At 37.5% G+C, this 20304-nt stretch overlaps 1 protein-coding gene across 7 annotated transcripts in view; it reads left to right on the forward strand.

Moving 5' to 3' along the window:
• Positions 1-265: 265 nt before the first annotated feature.
• The window catches only part of NAPEPLD (N-acyl phosphatidylethanolamine phospholipase D), a 38651-nt gene continuing 18612 nt past the window's right edge, over positions 266-20304 (forward strand). Inside the window, exons 1-2 of one of the 7 annotated variants that reach the window (XM_016145931.2) lie at positions 266-455; positions 16460-16766. In XM_016145931.2, the coding sequence (XP_016001417.2) occupies positions 301-455; positions 16460-16766 (462 nt within the window). In that variant the 5' untranslated portion in view covers positions 266-300. The other 6 variants (XM_016145929.2, XM_016145932.2, XM_016145933.2 and 3 more) reach the window with 6 other exon arrangements.

Raw genomic sequence — 20304 nt, forward strand, 5'->3', positions numbered from 1 at the left:
CATAGGTTGTAGGTATGCTGCTACCAAGGGCTTGTCTCCTATAATAGCGCAAGCTATGAGAGGACACTAATATTTCCCAAAGTTTTAGCAATTACGTCTGGTGTCCAGGAAGGTGTTCATACGAACTAAAAGTTAGCTTCTGATTTGGGACAGGGTAACAAATTTGGACTTAAAGGTCTCCTGCAGAGAGAATACGTGAGGAACGAGGCCAGCCGGGAGTGGGCTAAGCGCGGGTCTACTTTAGCAAGATGGCCCGGCGGCAGCGGCCATCTTGGTAAAGGCAGGAGCGGCGGCCAGCGCATGGGTGACGCTAGCAGAGATCCCCGATCAGAAGGTCACAATGAGAAAGTGATCAGGCAACCAGGAGTGAACTCAGCTAAGCACGGGGCCCCAGGGCGCGCGGCCGGGGATCGCGAACTGGGCCGCGGGCCAGGTGTCGGCTCGCCCCAAGAATGGTAAGGCGGCAAGGGCTGAGGCGCTGCCTGCAACTGCTGACGCCTCCGGTGGAGCCGGCGCGACGGGGTCGAAGGCGGAGGAACCCGAGCACTGGCCGCTGCGGCCACTCCGGCCACTTCCGCTGCGCAGGGGCGCTGTGGCCTGGAGTGGAGGAGCAGCAAAGACAGCGGACGCAGCGCGCGCGGCCGGCGGCACCCCGCGCCAGGTGAGCGTGCGGCCCCCTTCGCCAACTCTCACTGCGCCCCCCGCCGTGAAGCGTCGCGCTGCGTCTGGGGTCTCGCGGGAAGCGGTATCTCATCCTCCCGCCTGCTGTTCCCTTTCGCGGCTCTGCTCCCTTCTCCGTCTCCTGCGGCATCTCCAGCCTGGGCTGTTTGCACTCTACCGCCAAGTAGAGTCCGCTGTGGCAGGGATTCCCGTCCCGAGCCCTGCCTCTTCCTGCGGATGCTGCACTTGTGAGTGGCAGGGTTTCATTCGAATTTCTGCACTTTGCGTGTTGCGGAGTCCGCGTCTCTGACGCTCCCTGAGTGAAGAGCCACATTATTACTATTTTTTTTTTTCCCTTGGGAGAGAAACCACCTCTGGGATTTTTTTTAGGTCCCATCTTCTCTGCAAATCACGGGTTGCGTCTTCGCTGATCGGAATACACCTGGGTGTATCTTTTGGTTGTATGTAAATGAATGCGTTCCTTAGAGCAACTTATTTCTCTATCTGTAACGTTTATCATCTAAAAATCCATTCCAACAGTTTTCTCGCCTTTTATCTTGAAAGTTAATCAAGGAATGGAAACGAAGAGCAAAAGAATGGAGCAAGGTGGGGCGGGGTGGTGGAACCCTGTTCTTTCTTGAGTTTTTTTGTGCTGTGGTTGGTCGGTTATTAAATTGGGGTGTTATGGCAGGATTTTCAGAACAGGTATTCAGATAGTTTTTAACCCCCTGAGAAGAAATTGCTAGGGCTCTGGTAGTTGAGATAAATACGCTTCCACAGGCTCCAGAGTTTGATGCATCACACCTCAGTTGAACCCGGAAAATATTAATAGAACGACAAAGTTAATCTTTAAAATATCATTTAGTTCTTGTCTTTGCCTGCAGGTTGTTCTACGTATGTTATACCATGACTCACCTGGTTTACTTTGGCTTAACATGAAGTGTTCGCTATTTGATAATTCTGATTAATTTATTGAGAAAGTTATTCCTGAGATACAGCTCTCTGAAAATTAAGAATAATTACCATCTTTATTAAAAGTGGATATCTAGCAGTTCCATTTCTATTTTCAGTTACATTGTTTTTGATTTAGTCTCAGACATCTTTTAGAAAGAATTTATTTAATCTTTTAAAGGAAAAGATTACCGATATACCACCATAGTCTGATTTTGTTGCAGGAAAACATTAGGTCTGTTAGAGAAAATCTAAAGCAAATTTACTTGTTTAAAATAGGAATTTAAGGGAGATTGACTTCAATTAAAACTTTTAAGCAAATTAAAATATAGTCACAGTTTTCAAAGGTTTCATCACATCTGCAGGTTTTCCTGCTGCAAGAATTTTGGTAAGTCTCGGAGAGATGAAAATACTTAGTACATTTCTCATACCTTTTTTTCACTCACAATTCCAAAGCGTACAGATTTCACATTACAAAATTTAACTTTTAAATTAGTCCAGTTATAACTGAATTTTAATATAAACATTCCAGCAATGTTATGCTTTGATTAATACAGTCATCCTCATGTATTTGAAAAGGATATTTTTGTTACTTTGTATTTGTGAGTTTGGGAAAGCGAGGAGATTTTTGAGGACATTTTGTCTGGAAAAGTACTATTCGCCTTTAAGTTTGTTGTTTCATTCTGCTCTTTGTAGTGGTAGATAGCTGTGGATAATAGAGGGTTTTTTCATTTCATTTCACTTTTCTTATGCAAATAAGAATATGGCTATAGCTGGAGAGCTGTGTTGATCTGGGCATTTTAGATTGAAATGCATACAAGTGAAAGTGTTTTCATTGAAGTATTTGGGAAAATGAACTTGTGCATCATTAATGGTTAACAAGACCTTTATCCTGAAGGTCTGTAAGGACATATATATAATTGGCATTAAAAGAACCACCTATGCAATTTCCAGCATGTGGTTCAAGTAAAATACCATTCGAACTGCTATAATACTGAAGGATTCTACCTGTCTATAATTTATAGTGCTTTACTTGACTTGTTTTTTTATTTAATAACAATTTATTGTGTATTTAAATATTTTATTAACAGACTTTTTGACATTATATGTGAGCTCATATATCCCCAGGGGGGCAGTTTTGTTATGTCAGAGATGTTTTTTCCCAACTCAGCTAGTTAAGGCTTTATAACTTTATGATTTACAAAGTTTTCTCAGATATTTTTAAGTATATTAATTTGATTTTATAGGTGTACAATGTGTGAGATTATTAACACCATTCCACAGATGAGGAAAACAGGAAACAAAGCTTGGCAGATTGCACTGATTTGTCCAAGGTCCCTTATTTAGTACAGCGCCCCCCCCCCCCCACCTTTAGCAGAGTATATACATTTCTGCCTCTTCTTACAATGAGGTACCAACGAAGCCAAGGTAGAGTGGTGTGGATCAGCAAGCTTTGATCAGCATCACAGCCATAGATTGCACCCCTAAGCTTTTTGCAAATAGTACAGTAGGCTATGGAGCCATAGGGCTGGAATACAGGTGGATTAACATAAATTCAGCATGACTGAAAAATGACTCAGTATGCACCTGCTACCTAAAACAATCTATCTTTCCCCTTGAAGGCAGCAGATTTTCATGTTTATCTAATTTGAGGGCCTTCCCAGATTAAGGAACACTAACATATTGATTGAACAATAAATGCTTGTAGACTTGTGTACTCTTTTAGTCTCTCTTAGTGATAAGAATAAAGTTGTCAAAGTAGAGAAACACCAAGCTTCCTCATTGTTTACTGGCCCTCCTTAACCTGTAGACTTGTTTGTTTTGCCTAATGCTAGCACAACTGGACAACAGCAATAATTTGTTATGCAAGTTTTCTGAATTTTGAAGGACCTTCAAACTACAAAGATGTTTGTCTTTGCAAGTTACTGCATTCATTTCTTTGGTTTCTTTACAGAGTTCATGAAAACAAGTACTATATATATTCAGAATAGTATGCAATTGTATGGTCGAAGTAACTAATGACAGCTTAAAGAATTTCTGGACTCAAAGTCCTCTTTTTAAAACTTGAGGCCAGTTTATCTGTTTGTGATCTACATTAAATAAAATACCAGTGAAATGTGTCATTTATCTTTCCATACTGACCATATGCTCTTGTGGTTTTAAGTATTTCTAAGCTTACTTAAAGGACTTTCTAGAGTATGTACCCAGTCTAAGCTCTTTAAACTTACAGAGTTCCTGTTTCTACTCTTACAAGAATTTTTAACCTGTCATAATACCACAAAACTGAAACATTAGAATTAGCTTTTTCCACTATTTCACAGAGATGAAGTACTTTAAAATTCTTAGATGAAAGTTGATCCCTTTCTCATTTTTTTCTTATATAGTGTCTCAATTTTATATGTAGACAGAATGTCTAATGTGTGTAAATGTATGTATACTGTTCGGCATCCATTTTAAACTGGGCAAATGTGAATGCTCACACACATATTGAGTGTCATCACAATGAAGAATTTGACAAATTTGATGTTCTCAGCAATATTTTCTTGGTTAAGCGTGATTATATAGAGCTTTATAATTTCTTTTTGCTTAGCTGCCCTATTACCTTAAAATCATACTTTATAATATGCTCATCTTCAGTTTAGTACAAAATGCCCACATTTTAATACATTTTATATTAAAGAAGATATAACTATGCATTTATATGGTACCCTGAGGCTGTAAAGATCAGTTCACCATGTTTTCCTCATACTGAGGTGCTTCCCAGGATGCAGGACTTTCAGTACTAAAACTGGGAAAGCCCTGGGCACATTAGATACATTAGTTCTCGCCACCTGAAGGTGTCTCTTCATGGGATTTGATTAACAGTTCTTCCCATTCGGAAGGATAAAATACCAGGTGGTGGTTGTATACTGGATGAACTCAAAGACATCTTTCAAGGCAAGAAAATATCAAGGCCTCATGGATTTTTATTACATGATTAAAATATAGAACTAATTTATTATTTGTTCTTTGTAATTTTAAATGAGAACAATTTAGCAATGAAATAGAATAGTTACATCATTTGAAATCTTGTAAAATTAAAAAGACAGTTATTTTATAGAGGAACTAAGATTTGTTGTCTACTAAGTACTTTTAACTTTGAAAAGAAAAAAAAAGACACAGTTAAAAGCAAAAAAGGATAGTTTTGTTCTTGAGACCATAGTTGTTGGCTATATGCCATCAGCTTCAGAACTTAGATATCTGTTCAAAATAAATTTATTGGATTCTTTCTTGCAGATTCAACATGATTAGTGGAAAGAGCATGGGCTCTGGAATCTGATCCTACTTGGGTTGGATCTCAATATCCAACTGTTACCAGCTTTTTGACTTTATGCAAACTGTTAAACTCGGTGAACCTGGAACATGAGGATAATATCTACCTTGTGGGAATATCGTGAGGATTAAATGAGATAATGAATGTATATAAAGTGTTTGGCACATAGTAAGGGCTTAATAAACACTGCTCAGTATACTCACGTTTGGATTAGGAAGACATATTTTGGGATTAGTACCTTTTGTGTCTTAATAACTTTGTAAATTTCCCAGTTATGGTCATTGTATCAGTTAGGATTAGTTTTGGAAGGTTCAGAGTAGGGCAGTCCAGGTATGGTATGGTGGCCTTTGAGGTCCTTCTAGGCCTCTATGCCATTCCTAGGAAGTGGCCCTCATACTCATTTCTCACGGCGGGTGCAGGAAGAATCAAGAAGAATGCTTCCCTTTCCCTTAAGGAGACTCCCAGAAGCACCATATAAAGTCTTCTGCATTTATAGCATTGGTCATTCCAGCTGGAAGGCTGGGATATGTAGTTGTTTACCTCAAGTAAAACTGGGGTTCTGTTAGGAGAAAAGGGAAACTCGATTGTATGGTAGACAAATAAATAGTCTTTACCACTTTACCACCACAGAGTCCAACCAGAAAAGCATTCTCCAAGATTTTTCATTTTTTATTTCTATAATTAGTAGAGTTAGTGGGAATGCCCTTTGTTAAGTTTTGTCTCACTGTCCTTTAGTTACTTTTGCTTCTCCTATAATTTGATTCTCAATAGATCTTTTCAAAAACTATTAACTCTATCCCAATGAAAAGTAAGAGTTTAAACTCCTGTTCATTATTTATTCATTCAATAAATATTTATTGACCACTTATTATGTTCAGGCAGACTGCTGTGGGTTATTACAATGTGAATCATCACTGATTGTATTTTTTTTTTTTTTCAATTTGGCTTCTTGGGAGTACAAAGTCGAATTTGTGACTCAGCTGGACTGCATACAAGTGTGTGAACTATTAAACTCTGTCCTTAGCAATGCAGTCTTCCCAGTCCTGGTACTGTGTAGCCATCTTGGGGTGATGCTGCCTCTCTAACTTGGATCATGGGACAGGGAGGAAGAGTAGGCTTTGTGGTTGGTAGCCTCCAGGCTAACATAGATTTTGGAGTACCAAGAAAGTCCCTTTGGTCCTTCTTAAATACCTGTCCTACCTTTGCGCCAATGACTAATTCAAAGTAGTGGTCTTCAAGCTTGCCTATATATTAGAAGCACCCACAGAACTTTTAAAAACTGCCTGGAGAGCTTCCACCTGACATTTTCGTTCAGCATCCTCAAGTATAGTTTTAAAAGCTCCACAGGTACAGACAGTCCCTGATTTACAATGATTCAACTTATGATTTTTTTGATTTTACGATGATGTAAAAGCATTATGTGTTCAGTAGAAAGTGTACTTTGAATTTTGATCTTTTCCCAGACTAGTGATAGCCAGTGCAATATTCTCTCATGATGCTGGGCAGCTCCTGGTCAGCCACGTGATCATGAGGGTAGAAAACCCAGACTCTATAGTGTGCTGTGTTGTCAGCATTTTTTGTTGCAGTTTGGTGTTTCAAGCATTCTTAAGGTCCAGTGTGCTTTCGGCTGTCTACATTAATGGTGAGTCCTCATACAACCATTCTGTTTTTAACTTACAGTACAGTATTCAATACAGTAGGTATTAGTGCTTTATTATAAGATAGATGATTTTGCCCGACTGTCGGTTAATGTAAAGGTTCTGAGCACATTTAAGGTAGGCTAGGCTAAGCTATGATGTTTGGAATGTTAGGTGTATTAAATACATATTTGACTTTCAATGTTTTCAACTTTAGATGGGTTTATTGGGACATAACCCTATCATAAGTCTGTAATTCTGATGTGCAGCCAGCATTGAGAATTATAGATTTATAGCTTTGTACCCAGCTGGCTTGGAAATACTCTAGGGAGGAGTCCCACTTGGTTTTTATCAGTCATTGGAGATCAGATCCTTCCTTGCAAACCTGTTTTGAACACTGGAAAGGGAGGTGGGAGAGCTCTGAGGTGAGTAGACTCACTTGGGTAGGAGAAGTGACACTGAAATGCTTTAGGGGACATTTAAGCTAGAGCTGGCCTCATTTGGCTATTTTGTCTGCTCTTATTGTGGGGAAATTATTCCTTTGAGCCAAAAAAACTGGTAATGGGCTCAAGCTCTGGGGAAAGTGCTGTTATAGATGCAGCTGCTATTAGTATCCTGAGTTTCTACATTTTTGCTCCCTGGTGGGCAATAAGGGCAGATGAAGGGGGTGAGGTTGGGAAGGCCACAAGGAGCTGTGGGGTTGGATAAGAATCCTGTGACTTGTTGTTTCCTATTTAAGAGTTGTGTGAATTCCGGAAAGACCACAGGGCTTCTCTTACTCAAATATAAGAACAAAAACATACTGGAATTTATTCCATTTAAGTTGGTTCATGCCATTGCCATCAATGTAGAAATTTCAAAATGGAATATGTATTTCACTAACCCTTATTAAAGTGTTTAGAACTTAATAAAACAGTGGCTTACAATTATTGAGGGCTCACTATGTGCTAGACACTGGGCTAAAGATTATGTACATTATGACTAGTAACTCAAAGAATAGGCACCAGATAAGGAAACTAAGGCTTAGAAACAGATGACAAGGGTGCCAAGTTGGGAAATATTTATTTTAAAATGTTTGAAATCCCTTGTGCTTCTTTTCTTGGTACTGTGGTTTTTCCTGATAACTGATTTAAGTATAATACACACACACACACACACACACACACACATACACTTTTTGCTGTTTTTGTGATTTACCATACACTTCCTGGTATTCTTTTTTTTCCCCAGTTTTATTGAGAAATAATTGACAAATATCACTGTATGAGTTTAAGGCATACAGCACGATGGTTTGATATATTGTGAAATGATTACCCCAGTAGGTTCAGCTAACTGTCCATCTTATATAGACACAATAAAAAGGAAAGAAAGAAAGAAAAATTCTTCTTGTGATCAGAATTCATAGGATTTAACTCTTTTAATTTTCCTATGTATCATTCAGCAGTATTAGCTATAGTCATCATGTTGTATGTTATGTCCCTTATTTATACTTCTAACTGGAATTTTGTACCTTTTGATCAGGTTCCTTCAATTCTCTCTCTCCTTACCCTTTGTCTTTGGTAACCACAAGTCTGATCTCTTTTTCTATGAGTTTGGATTTTTTTGAAAAGTTTACACATATGAGTGAGATCATACAGTATTTGTCTTTTTCTGACTTTTCCACAGCATAATGCTCTCAAGTTCCATCCATGTCACAAATGGTAGGATTCCTTCATTTTTTATAGTTGAATAAATATTCCATTGTGTGTGTGTGTGTGTGTGTGTGTGTGTGTGTGTGTGTGTGTTACAACTTTATCCATTCATCCATTGATGGATATTTAGGTTCTTTCCATATCTTGGCTTGAAAATAATGCTACTTTAAACATGGGACTACAGATATCTTTGAGTTAGTGTTTTGTTTCCTTTGGATATATTCCCAGAAGTGGAATTGCTGGATCATATGGTAGTTCTATTTCTAATTTTTTGAGGATCCTCCATATTGTTTTCCATAGCAGCTGTACCAATTTATAATCCCACCAATAGTATATAAGGTTCTTCTTTTCTCTACATCTATGCCAGCATTTGTTATATCTTGTATTTGTCGATAGCCATTCTAACAGGTGTGAGATGATCTATCATTGTGATTTTAATTAACATTTCCCTAATGATTGGTAATGTTGAGCATCTTTCATGTACCTATTGGCCTTTCATATATTTTTGGAGAAATGTCTAATCAGGTCTTTTGCCCATTTTTAATTGGGTCATTTATTTATTTATTTTTGCCTTTGAGTTGTATGCATTCTTTATATATTTTGGATATTAATTATTTACTAGATACATGGTTTGCATAAATTTTTTCCCATTCCAGAGGTTTTCTTTTTCACTTTGTTGATGGTTTCCTGTGCTGAGCAGAAGATTTTTTATTTTTGATTTTGTTGCTTGTGCTTTAGGTGTCGTATCCAAAAAAGTCATTACCAAGACCATATCGAGGAACATATTCCTATGTTTTTTTCTAGGAGTTTCATGGTTTCAGATCTTACATAAATCTTTAATCCATTTTGAATTTTTGGGAGTGGTTTAAGATACGGGTCCAGTTTCATTCTTTTACAAATGAATATCCCATTATCCCAGCACCGTTTATTGAAAAGACTTTCTTTTTCCCATTGAGTATTCTTGGCTCCCTTGTCAAGTATTAGTTGATGTATCTTGGTCAACTAATTCTTAAGCAGAATATTCTGAATTGAACTCAGAGATTTCAAAGTTCCTTTCAAACTCAGAATTCTGTTAGTTGACATTTTGGGGATGTCTCAAGGTCTTAATTCTGAACCTGCTGTTACATTGTCAGGAGATGGGCTGAACAGGGCCAGACCCCATTTATGTACTAGATATTTGCTTCCTTGTGAAAATACCATTGTTGGTTGTTTTGTTGTTGTTGTTATTTACGTTTTTCTCACAAAGGATTAGCAAGGCCGACTGACAAGCAGAGCAGAATAACATCTGTCCTTCTGCCACATTCATTCATAAATGAATCAGGGACTCAGGTAACCTCTCTAATGACTTTCTTGCTTTCCATTATCCTCTCTGTTGACATCAGAGCCCTTTAACTTGTTGGCCAAATTCAGAAGGTTATGAGTGTCAGTACTTTCTTTGTAGCATAGCACTTTCTTGTCAATTTGAACCATTTGGTATGTAAGGAAAAGTATTAGTTATCATTTTAAGAATTTGGCCCAGTGTGTTTTGGAAATGCCTTATTCTAAAGACTACACAGTTTTCATTATTCAGAGCTGACATTTCCATAATCATGATATTAAGCCAAAATCAGTCCATATGTTGCTTGATTTTTTTTTCCCCCTCTGAAAGATTTTGAATCCTTGAAGGTCAGGGGTTTGTATTGCCCATGTACTTGGAGAATTGAAACTTAGATATAGTAGATATTGAAACAGTGTTAAATAAGACCGTTAACAATGCTTTCAGTAGAGGTGCTTACAAATTATATCTGAAATCATAAAGTTGAGAGTCTAAGGGTGTGTGTTATATCAGATTTGTTATGAAATTTCTTCTGAAGTATTTCGCGCTCAGAATAACTTTTGCCTGTTAAGCCTGTGAAACTACACTTTCTCACAGTAGCTAACTTTGTTGTTCTCAGGTGAAAAATACCATGCTTATCCCTTGCTAACCCAGCCTAGGGAAAGTGACTGGATCTGAGTGGCTCCTTTAGCTGGGACTTCCTACAAGGGAGTGGAACTTGGGAGGGGCAGCCCAAGGCCAAGGCTGCCTTAGAAACAGCTCTTTGGTGGCTGAGACTGGCTCTTTGGCGCAGCCAAAGATTGTAAAAGTTTTAGAGGGGAAAGTTTTAGAGCGACAGCTCAGTCCTCTCATTTTATAGATGAAGAAAGGGAGTCGCAATAATAAATGTTCCTTTAAAGGTTACAGAATTCATCACAGTAAAAATTAGAACTAGAACTGAAGTCAGAAGTGAAAGAATATGCCTTTTTTCCTTCTTGTCCTTCCTTTCTATCGGGGTGCTATGTAGTCAGTCACAGTTTTTTTCATTCTTTTTCTTCATAGGTTATACTTTAAAAATAAGAAGATTTTGAGGGCATAATTAATTCAGACAGGGAGAGAGGGGCACATTTTGAAAAAACGTATTTTTGATTCTTGTCTTAAGGAATAGTATATTAACTTTTAACATCACCTAACACATTTAGGATACATTTTTAAGTTTCACAGGCATCAATTTAACTTCTTTCGTCCCCATGCTCCCTAGTCTTTCCAGTTAAACATTTGCATGTTACTTAGGTATTATTGATTCCACTAGAACTGAATCTGCACTTTTTGTTTGGTATTATTTTAAAGAGATTAAGGAGGTGATAATGATCTTATTTTAATAAACATTTTATTCATGTTTTCTCAATTTGCCATGATATGCCATTTTGATTATCCTAAGGATTCCATTGCAGTGCTGTGAATGGTATCTTTAAATGGGCTTTGGTCTTAAGCGGACGGTTTAACTTGTTTATTGTTTTTAACTCTAATCAAAGCATTGCTTTCTTACATATAGGGGAACCTTACTGTACTGGAAGCACCTACAGTATGTATTTTGGTCACTCCAAATCTGTTAATAGCCTATGAAATGACTTAATACTTTGAATTTTGTCTAATAGCAAAGAATTTTCAGTCTTTGGCATTCTGTGACCAAGAACATTTCTTGTCCTTGACTGCTTTTTGAAAAGAAAACAATCTCGACTCAATAAGTGTTATTAAAAATTTTCATGACTTATTTTTATTGTGCTCCTGGGTACTGTATATTAAGCTATTTGCTTTTCTTTTCTTTAGTTTTTTAGCAAAACTGGTTGTTAAGTCAATAAAGTGAGTTAAAAATGAAATTCACTGATAACAAACAATGCAGTACTTTCTTTGTTGATGTATGTTGTGTACATATCTCCCACAGAACATTCTCCTTTTCATTACCCAGTGTACTTCCCACACTTCTACATATCTCCTTTCCTACCCAATTCCCTACATGCCTGTGGGCGTTAACAGCAATCTCAAGGGAAATCTGTATTTGCAAGTAAGGGATGGGGACAAGTTAATTCAGCCAGCTGAAGCCCTTTGCAGATGTTTCACTGAACTGAAGTGGTTTCATTAGCTTTGTTATCTAGCTTTGTGTTAAAAGGATCCTTTTCTTCACTAGAGATAGGAGAGCTAATATAAAATTGTGAATTTAGTGTTATTTTAGATATCTGAAAAACACAGTTCTGAATATTTTCTAGACTGAACGTCAGCATCTTTGTTGATATGTAATGGATAGTCACTCAGTATTTATTAAACGTCAACTCTGGGAATGATGATTCACAGCATCATGATTTATAAGTATGTTGTAATCCCAAATGTGCATTATAGTAGTTTATTTTTTCTTTTAGTTTTTTTAAATGATAAAGCAATGCATTCAATTCTAGGAACTGGCAAATCTTAAATGTCAAAGAAAGGATGAAACATTTGCTTTTGAAATAGAGAATTCTTATTTTTTGAAAGCATTTTACCCATGTGTGCAGTTATTGAAGTAAAATATTTGTACTTGGCAGACTTGTCTTCACCAAATGTCACATCTCAGACTTCTCTTTGATTAGAGACATGAGGGTAATTCCTTATGCTATTAAGTAGGCAGTTAATTTTCAAAGAAATGTGGAGAATGTAGTTGATAATTACTAGATGGAATTTATGTTCTTTTGTAAAAAAATGTTTTTTTACAATTTATATTTATCAGTTGTCATAAGGCTTTGTTATCTTTAAATTTGCTTTTGGCTTCTAGCTTCGTAGTCCAAATTTAGCCATTCACAAATTTAACTGTTCACAGAGGAAAGGAAGGTCAAATTAATTATGTTTTGATTATATTTAATTACCAAAGCTAATGTTTTTACTTCTGTTCCAAAATATATATTTCCATATATAAAATAGTGTATTTCATCAACTTTAAGAGACATTTTATTCACATTTGAACACCACTGTCATCAGGTTATCTCATATAATGCATGACATTATTATAATTGATAACATTTTTTACTTTTTTAGGGGCACATATAATAACAGTGTGCCTTACAATTCATGATGTCTTCAACTGGCTGAAAATCAGTATAAGGTAAAGGTCTTTCGTCAAGTTTGGAACCCCCTTTTGAAACACGTTTGTAATTTGTGCGAACTCATGAGTATGCACATCTTTCACTTACTGGTGACCTGAAATCAAGGCAGGATTTTCACTTACACTGTTAACTTTGGAAACAGGTATATAACAAGAAATAATTGGGAAATTTGCTATTTAATTAAGGACACTTCAGGCTCGATACATTAAGGGGTTTGTCTGAGTTTGCAGAGCTGAAAACTAGTTAATAGTATCATACATAGAACCCACTCTTCCTCATTTCTAGTTTGTCTAGCATTTTAGCTTTTATGTTTAAAGATGAGCCTTGGGAGATTGTTGCTGTATTCACTACAGAGTGACCAGATGGCCAATATTTGATAAGGAGCCTTTTTGTATGACCCACCCTCAGGCAATCTCCATGCTTCTTCATGGGTTGAGGCTCACTTTGTTACTGGAGCATCTGTTGACTGAGCTTCTCATTTTGCACATTCGCTGAATGGACTTCCAGTACCTTTTCTCCAAAAGAATGAGCCCAGATTGTCATGGTTCAGGTCCTTCTGTTCCTTCCCATCGTAATTATGGCGCAAAGTATGAAATGATATATCTTAGTGCCAACATTTTGAGTTGCTTGAACAACTTTCAATGTAGTGCATAGTCCTGTGAATATCCATTCTCATACATTCCCTCCTCCTACCCCAAAGGTATTTTAAAAATCATGTGCAAAAGCTCTGAGATGGGAATAGGTAGTCCTGAGGTGGGAGCATGATGCACATGAGGAAATAGTTTAAGGCCACATGTTTGGAGCAGAGAAGCCGAGTGTGGAAAGGGCTGGAAACATACCATCATACTGACCCTTGCCCTCATTCTAGAACAAAGGGAATCCTCTGGAGGCTTTTCCTTTTTGTTTGTTTTTTTTTTTGTCAGATTTGCCTTTACTTTAAAAAGATCACTCCTGAAGACTTGGTTTTGTGTGTGTGAGGTGAGGGCGTTTGTTAAGGAGGGTGGCTATTTGGTAGAGACCTGTCTCTCTGGATTGATTGGGATAAACGAGTGCCCAAGTGGGTGGGAGATAAGAAAATGGAGATCTGTGAATAGACAACTTTGAAAAAGTTTATTTTCCAGGGAGGAAAGAGATCACTGAACTTATTTTTCACTCTCTTTTTACTCTCTAGGCCCTGGAAACCATTCTGTTATTTTACTCTCACTTTTAACATGCCCCCAGCAACCTGGATCCCAGGGTCATCCATTTCCACTGAGTGTCGGCACTTCTGCTTGACTTTTTGCTTCTCGGTGATCTCAAACCCTGCCTCAAACACACTGGGTCAGAATCCATCTTCTCTTCCATACTCCAAATACTTGCTCTCCCTAATTCCTCCACGTGATTAGTGGTGCTGCCATTTCTGACTCCTCCCATTTTTGTACCTACTCCCCAACCTGTCCTGTGAATTATCCAGTTTGCTGCTATCCAGAGATTCTGGAGTCTTCGTGATTCAGTCTCCTTATTGTCTCTTGGATGTGTTCTGTTTTCTCTTCTCATTGTCACTGTCTCATCTTTTGACTGGGCTGCTGCCTACTTCTTAGTGCTTCAGTTAGAAAATGGAGATTACAATACCTACCTTGAAATTTGGCTAGGAATAGCGGTTTAAATAAAATGTGTAAAACATGTAAGCATAGTAGATGTTCTGGGCTTCTCTTGTTTCCTGTTATCTGCTTAGCTCCAGTTTTTAGCTACATCCTTTGTTTTTATCGTGCTACCAGAGTTGTCTTCTCTAAATGCGCCCCCTTTTAAGCACCTACAGTGTAGCCAAACCTCCTTGATATCTCAGTCCATCTTTTATGATTCCATCCTTTGTATTTTTAATGTCTTGAAACAAGCCTTTCTTGCTTCTTCTGTCCCAGCTGCATTAGATGACTAGATGACTAGATATTGTCTAAAAGCCCATTTTGACATTACTTTTGTGGTTTTTGATTCAGAATGCCCTTTTTTTCCTTTCTTCCTATCATTGTTTAAAACAACGAGTTGAAAATTTATTAGTTGGTAGAATTATACATGTATTTATGTACATATGAACATATGTACATACATGTAGACATATGCTTGTATCTCACAAGCTATTCTTCATCACAAGGGGTAGCATGAAGTTGGCTCTTCCATATCTTAGTCTCCAGACTTGTGTGTTTACATACATCTGTTCTATGAAGTGGGGTTTAAATGGATAGTCTTTGTTTCTGCCTTTCGTAAAGGCCTGGGCCTGAACTAAATAATAACACAGGTAGAGTGATTCTTTGAGAAGAACAGAGATAACTCACCCAGATCTTTTGCTTTTTAATAGAATTTAAGGAATTTAGATGTATGTCAAATTAGCAGGCAAAGGAAAAAATGAATCAACATTTGGCAAGTACTTTATGTACATTATGTCATTTAATCATCTGAAACCTCCATGGGATAAGTAGATATTTAACACATGAGAAAATTGAGGACTAGTAAGGTATCTGTCCAAAATACAAAGCTTGTTGCTATTAGGCCCTCCTACAAACAGGTATGGCTGAGCAACTTTAAAGTGCGTGCTTTAGCTTTTGTCAGCTGTGATTTTTTTCTGAACACTGATTATTCTCTAGACCCTAGACTATTTACTGCAGTTTTAAAAAAGAAAAATTTTGGTTCAGTGAATGTATTATTTTGGGGTTTTCCCTCCTGGATAATCTTTCTACTTAAACACCTTGTAGTCATAAAAATAATACATGGTTTTCTGTTATTATACTTATTTTCTTAGGGTTATAAAGTATATTAAGTATATGCATTATATTTAAATTAGACATAAAACAAATATTTGTTTAGCACAATAGGAAAGAAATGAAATTTATGGTAGATGAATGCATATTCTAAATACATTATCACTTTTACACGTTTGGAGTTCTGCATACGTAGTTCAAAATCAGGGATTTCAGTGCCTTGGGTTAAGTGGTGGTGGTGGTAGTAGCAGTAATAACAAGGTCGACAGCGACAGCGGTTGGGCTGTTACGTTCATACATGTGTGTTACACTTGTTATATACATGGTCAGTAACCCTCAGAGGCAGGTAGTAGTATTATCTCCATTTTACAGATGAGGAAATCAAAGCAAAGGATAGGAAACTTACCTAAGGTTAGCTAGGAACACACTGTGCTGACTTGGCAGTTCTAAGTCAGAGTTAATTCAGATTTGTATTGTTAACCACTTAACAACATTATTGAAATGAATCTCAGTTAATGTGTTGTTATTGCATTTCCTAAACTTTGGACCTACTGCGCTTTATAGGGGCATTGGTAAACAGAATGTCTTCAAAGTACAAGTGACTCGGTCTAACAGGGCTATATAGAAATCACTTGAATTACTGAGGTAGCCTCAAGGAACTAAGGTACTCCTTATTGTGTTATTAACAATACTGTTTTCAAAATTCAGGTATGAAAATATTACAGATTCATGAAGGTATTTTATTCTACAAGATGTCATTGAAATGGAAAATTTCATGTTTAAATGCTTGGGGGTAGGTTGTTATTAATTATAGCAGATAAGGAATTTTTAAAAGGTTTAGCAGGAATAAATAAACTTATATTTAGCAAGCAGTAATACTGGCTTCTAAAATTATATTTTGTAGGAAGACAAAGTTTGAGCTAATAGAGACAATGGTTTTATAAGTTTGAGGAAATTTTTATTGGCTAAGAAATAATACTATGTAATATATTTTAATGCCTTTTTATTAAACTCAGTATTTTCCCCCCTTCATTTTTTTTTTTTAAGTTCTTCAAAGGACATGGATGAAAATGAAAGTACCCAGTTCCTGATGACAAGCAGCCAATATCCTAAAGAAGCAGTAAGAAAACGCCAAAATTCAGCACAGAATTCTATAGGAAGTGATTCTTCTAGGTTTTCCAGGAAAAGTTTCAAACTGGATTACAGACTAGAGGAAGATGTATCTAAATCAAAGAAAGGAAAGGATGGGAGATTTGTTAACCCTTGGCCAACATGGAAAAGCCTCTCTCTTCCAAATGTTCTCAGATGGCTGATAATGGAAAAAAATCACAGCAGCATTCCATGTTCCAAAGAGGTAATGTTTGGCTCTATTGAGTGCTGTGCATTTACTCTTTCTTTATATAACTTTATTGTGAATTGTATTATGACATTCGAGTTACTTAATTGAGCTCCCTTTATATGATAAGGCTGAGGTCTGGATTCTGAGGAGATAAAGTGAATGAGGTGCCCTCAGGTTCATGGTTTAGTAGCAGAGTACATATATGAATAACTAGTTCTGATCTGGTGGCAGCTAGAGGCAGGAACAGAGTACTTTAGAAGTACAAGAAAGAAAGCAGTTAATTCTCACTGGTGGGTTGGAAATGGCTTGACAGAGGAGGTAATATTTGAGCTGGGCCTAGATAGATAAAAAGTATTTTGGCAGTCGTTTTCCAGGTAGCATGAACAGTCACAAAGGTGAGAAAGTGCATATGTTCCAGAAAGTAGTAACCTGATATGTGCTTCGAATATGAATCATAAGGGTTAAGGCATGGCCTAGAGTGCTTGCCTTTTCATCCTTGAGTAAAGCTGCTAAAGCTATAAAAGAAATCTTCAGATAGTCTTTCCAGGCATTTAAAAATTGCCAGTAGGTTACTGGTTTTTAAATATGCTGGTTTTACTTAAGATACAACTTACTAACATTTGGCATAAGGTTTATTAGATGATGAATGAGATTATACTTTGGCAGGTGTGGGTGGCTCCCAATGGCAGTAGCATCTTTTTCTCCTTTTTCCTTTCTTAGTTTCTTGCCCCTCTTCTATGTCCTGTCTCCTTTGGCCCCTCTTTTTCACCAGCCTCTGTCTTGCCAGGCTTTATGGGGGAGTTGAGAGATAAGGACCCTGACATTGGGGGTGAGGGACGGGATGAAAAGAGTGGAGGTGTCCCGGAAACCTTTATCTGCAGTGGAAGAGGCAAGAAGGGCAGTGGGTTGGGCGGGGGGTGGGGGGGGGTGGGGGAGGTGGGGGTGGGGGTGGGGGTTGATATTTTACCTTGGTAAGTCTGTCCATTTGTCTTTTAAGGATGTGGGATAAAAAACCTGACATCACTTTGATGCTAAGGAATGTTCATAGTATTAATCCTAGTTAGCAGAATTGATTAACATGAATAATATTTTTCCAGCCCTTCTTTAGAATGAGGCAGAGGGCGTTAATAGATAAAACTGTCAACTGTGAGGATGGGAGAAACAAAAATTTTTTTCTTCTGGAGAAACATGGAACTGAGCTGTGAAGAGAGGGTTAGGGTAGGAGGGTACCTGTTGGGATAAATTTGTTCCTGGCTTTTGAGCCATAGCTTCTAAAAATACAGAGATCGCCAATGGTGTCTTTAGTTTTGTTTCATTTCAAAGAGGAAGTGAGTGACCACATGAAGGCAGAAATACATCTCTGCAGTCTAATAATTTGGAGATATTCTAGAAACTGTTGATTCTCTAGGAACTCTCCAGGCCAGTGGGTCTTAGGCTCTTTTGGATACTGACCTCTTTTGAAAATATGATGGAAGCTGTGGACCCTCTTCTTAGAGAAATATACACATGCATATACACACATTGCCTTTTACTATAATGGACTCTCTCAGGCTGGTCCACTCTCATTCATTCATTCATTCATTCATTCAATTAGTGTTTATTGAGCACCTACCAGGCACACTGTTCTAGGTGCTAAGGACAATGTCATGAACAGCAAAAAAAAAAAAAAAAAACACCCTGTCTTGGACCTTAGATTTAGTGGAAATTAGAGACAGTAAACAAATAAGTAAATTATGTGGTATATTAAAAGATGACTAGTGCTCTGAAGAAGAATAAAGCAGAGAAGGAAGTTAGAGTGATGGAAGTGGGAGCTGCATTCTTTAATGAAGTGTAAGCTTTTTTCAAGGCAGGAGATTTTTTTAAAAAGAAAACATCAAAGGAGGTCTCAATATATACTACTTAAACTTGGCATGTACAAGGAGAAAGAAGACACCTTTGCCTTATTCCAATTTATATTTTATTTATCTCTTACCTATATCTTGTTTCCAATAAAAAGGCTAGAGTTAGATGAAATGCATGTTGACTTCTATTATTTTCATAGATAACTGTAACTCTAAATTTAATCCCTTTAAATTGACAAAATTATAAACTTTTACCAACTCCTAAATGTGATAGAATTCTACATTTTCTGGGGGAAAAAACCTCAACCAAACCATATTAAGAACCACGTAAAGAACACCTGCTTCACATCACTGGGTCAATTCAGAATTTAATCAGATTTCTGGAAATTGTTTTTATTGACATTGGGAGGCTAGAGTTTAATAAAACACAACTTCAAACTATTGTTTTAGAAGGAGACAAAATATTATAGCTGCAGGATTGTAATTACTACAAATTATGCAATTTATATCACATTTAGGTATATAAATATGAAAATGTTTTGGAAGAAACATTATTAAAATATAAAAAAAATGGAACAATTCTAAATAAAATGAAAAAGGGTCATTAGCAGAGCTACACAATTTAGTCGCATGGTTAAAGGACCGTTCTTCTTTACTTAGACCATTGCTGATATTTTCCTTTTCTGGGTCTTTCGAGCAATGTGCCAGTTCACCGGCTTTGTATTGTTCAGGGGCCACCATTGCTTTATGCAGTTGCAGTTGGCTCAGTGAGTTGTCTGATTGTTAATCATAGTCACCAATAGTCAGGGGAAAGAGACAGCTGGAAAATTTCAAAGAGGAAGGAAGAGAGGCACCTCCTGAGTTTCATTAGTTGAAGGAGGCTGTCCTTATCAGTTACTACTCTAGAAGTGAGCAGGGGACAGTCCGATCAGAGTGTGAGAGAGACACAGAACTGAAGCTGTACAGAATGGCCTGGTGGAAAAAGTAGGACACTAGGAGTGCAGAAAACAGGCTCAGGTGCAGGATTCCTCACTCGGTGTGTGACCTTAATTCTGTCACAATCCCTCAAGGACCTCCTTTTTGTTGTTGTTGTTTATAAAGTTAGGATAAGACAGTTTAGGTCACTAAGATTGTTTTGAGGTTCACGTGACACATGAAAGTACTTTGAAAATATAATACACTCTTTAGCTGTATGATATTGAAGAATAGATTACCTTTTGGAAAAATGAAACATCAGTTATTTTATACTATATTAGTTTATACTGTACTATTTTATACTCTAGTATGCTAACAGATTGCTTTTTTATGAAGAGAAAAAAATACATATATGCAGTTTTAAAAAAGTTGTATTGAAAGGCTTATTAGACAAATACTAGTTCCCTAACCCAGGGGTCCCCAACCCCAGGCCTTGGACAGGTACCTGTCTGTTCTGTGGACTGTTAGGAACTGGGCTGCACAACAGGAGGTGAGTGTTGGGTGAGCCAGCAACGCTTCATCTGTAATTGCAGCCACTCCCTAGCAATAGCATCATCACCTCAGCTCCACCTCAGATCATCAGGCATTAGATTCCCATAGGAGCATCCGTCCCTTGCCAAAAAGGGTCAGGACCGCTGCCCTAACCAGCCCTTGCTATCCAGTACCCTTACCCCTGAGGCAACAACTTTCAACCCTTTGTTGCCTCTGGAGTTTACCTTTTTTATTGTAGTAAGAAT

Source organism: Rousettus aegyptiacus, unplaced genomic scaffold (genome assembly GCF_014176215.1).
Source record: "Rousettus aegyptiacus isolate mRouAeg1 unplaced genomic scaffold, mRouAeg1.p scaffold_m13_p_13, whole genome shotgun sequence".
Lineage (NCBI taxonomy): Eukaryota > Metazoa > Chordata > Mammalia > Chiroptera > Pteropodidae > Rousettus > Rousettus aegyptiacus.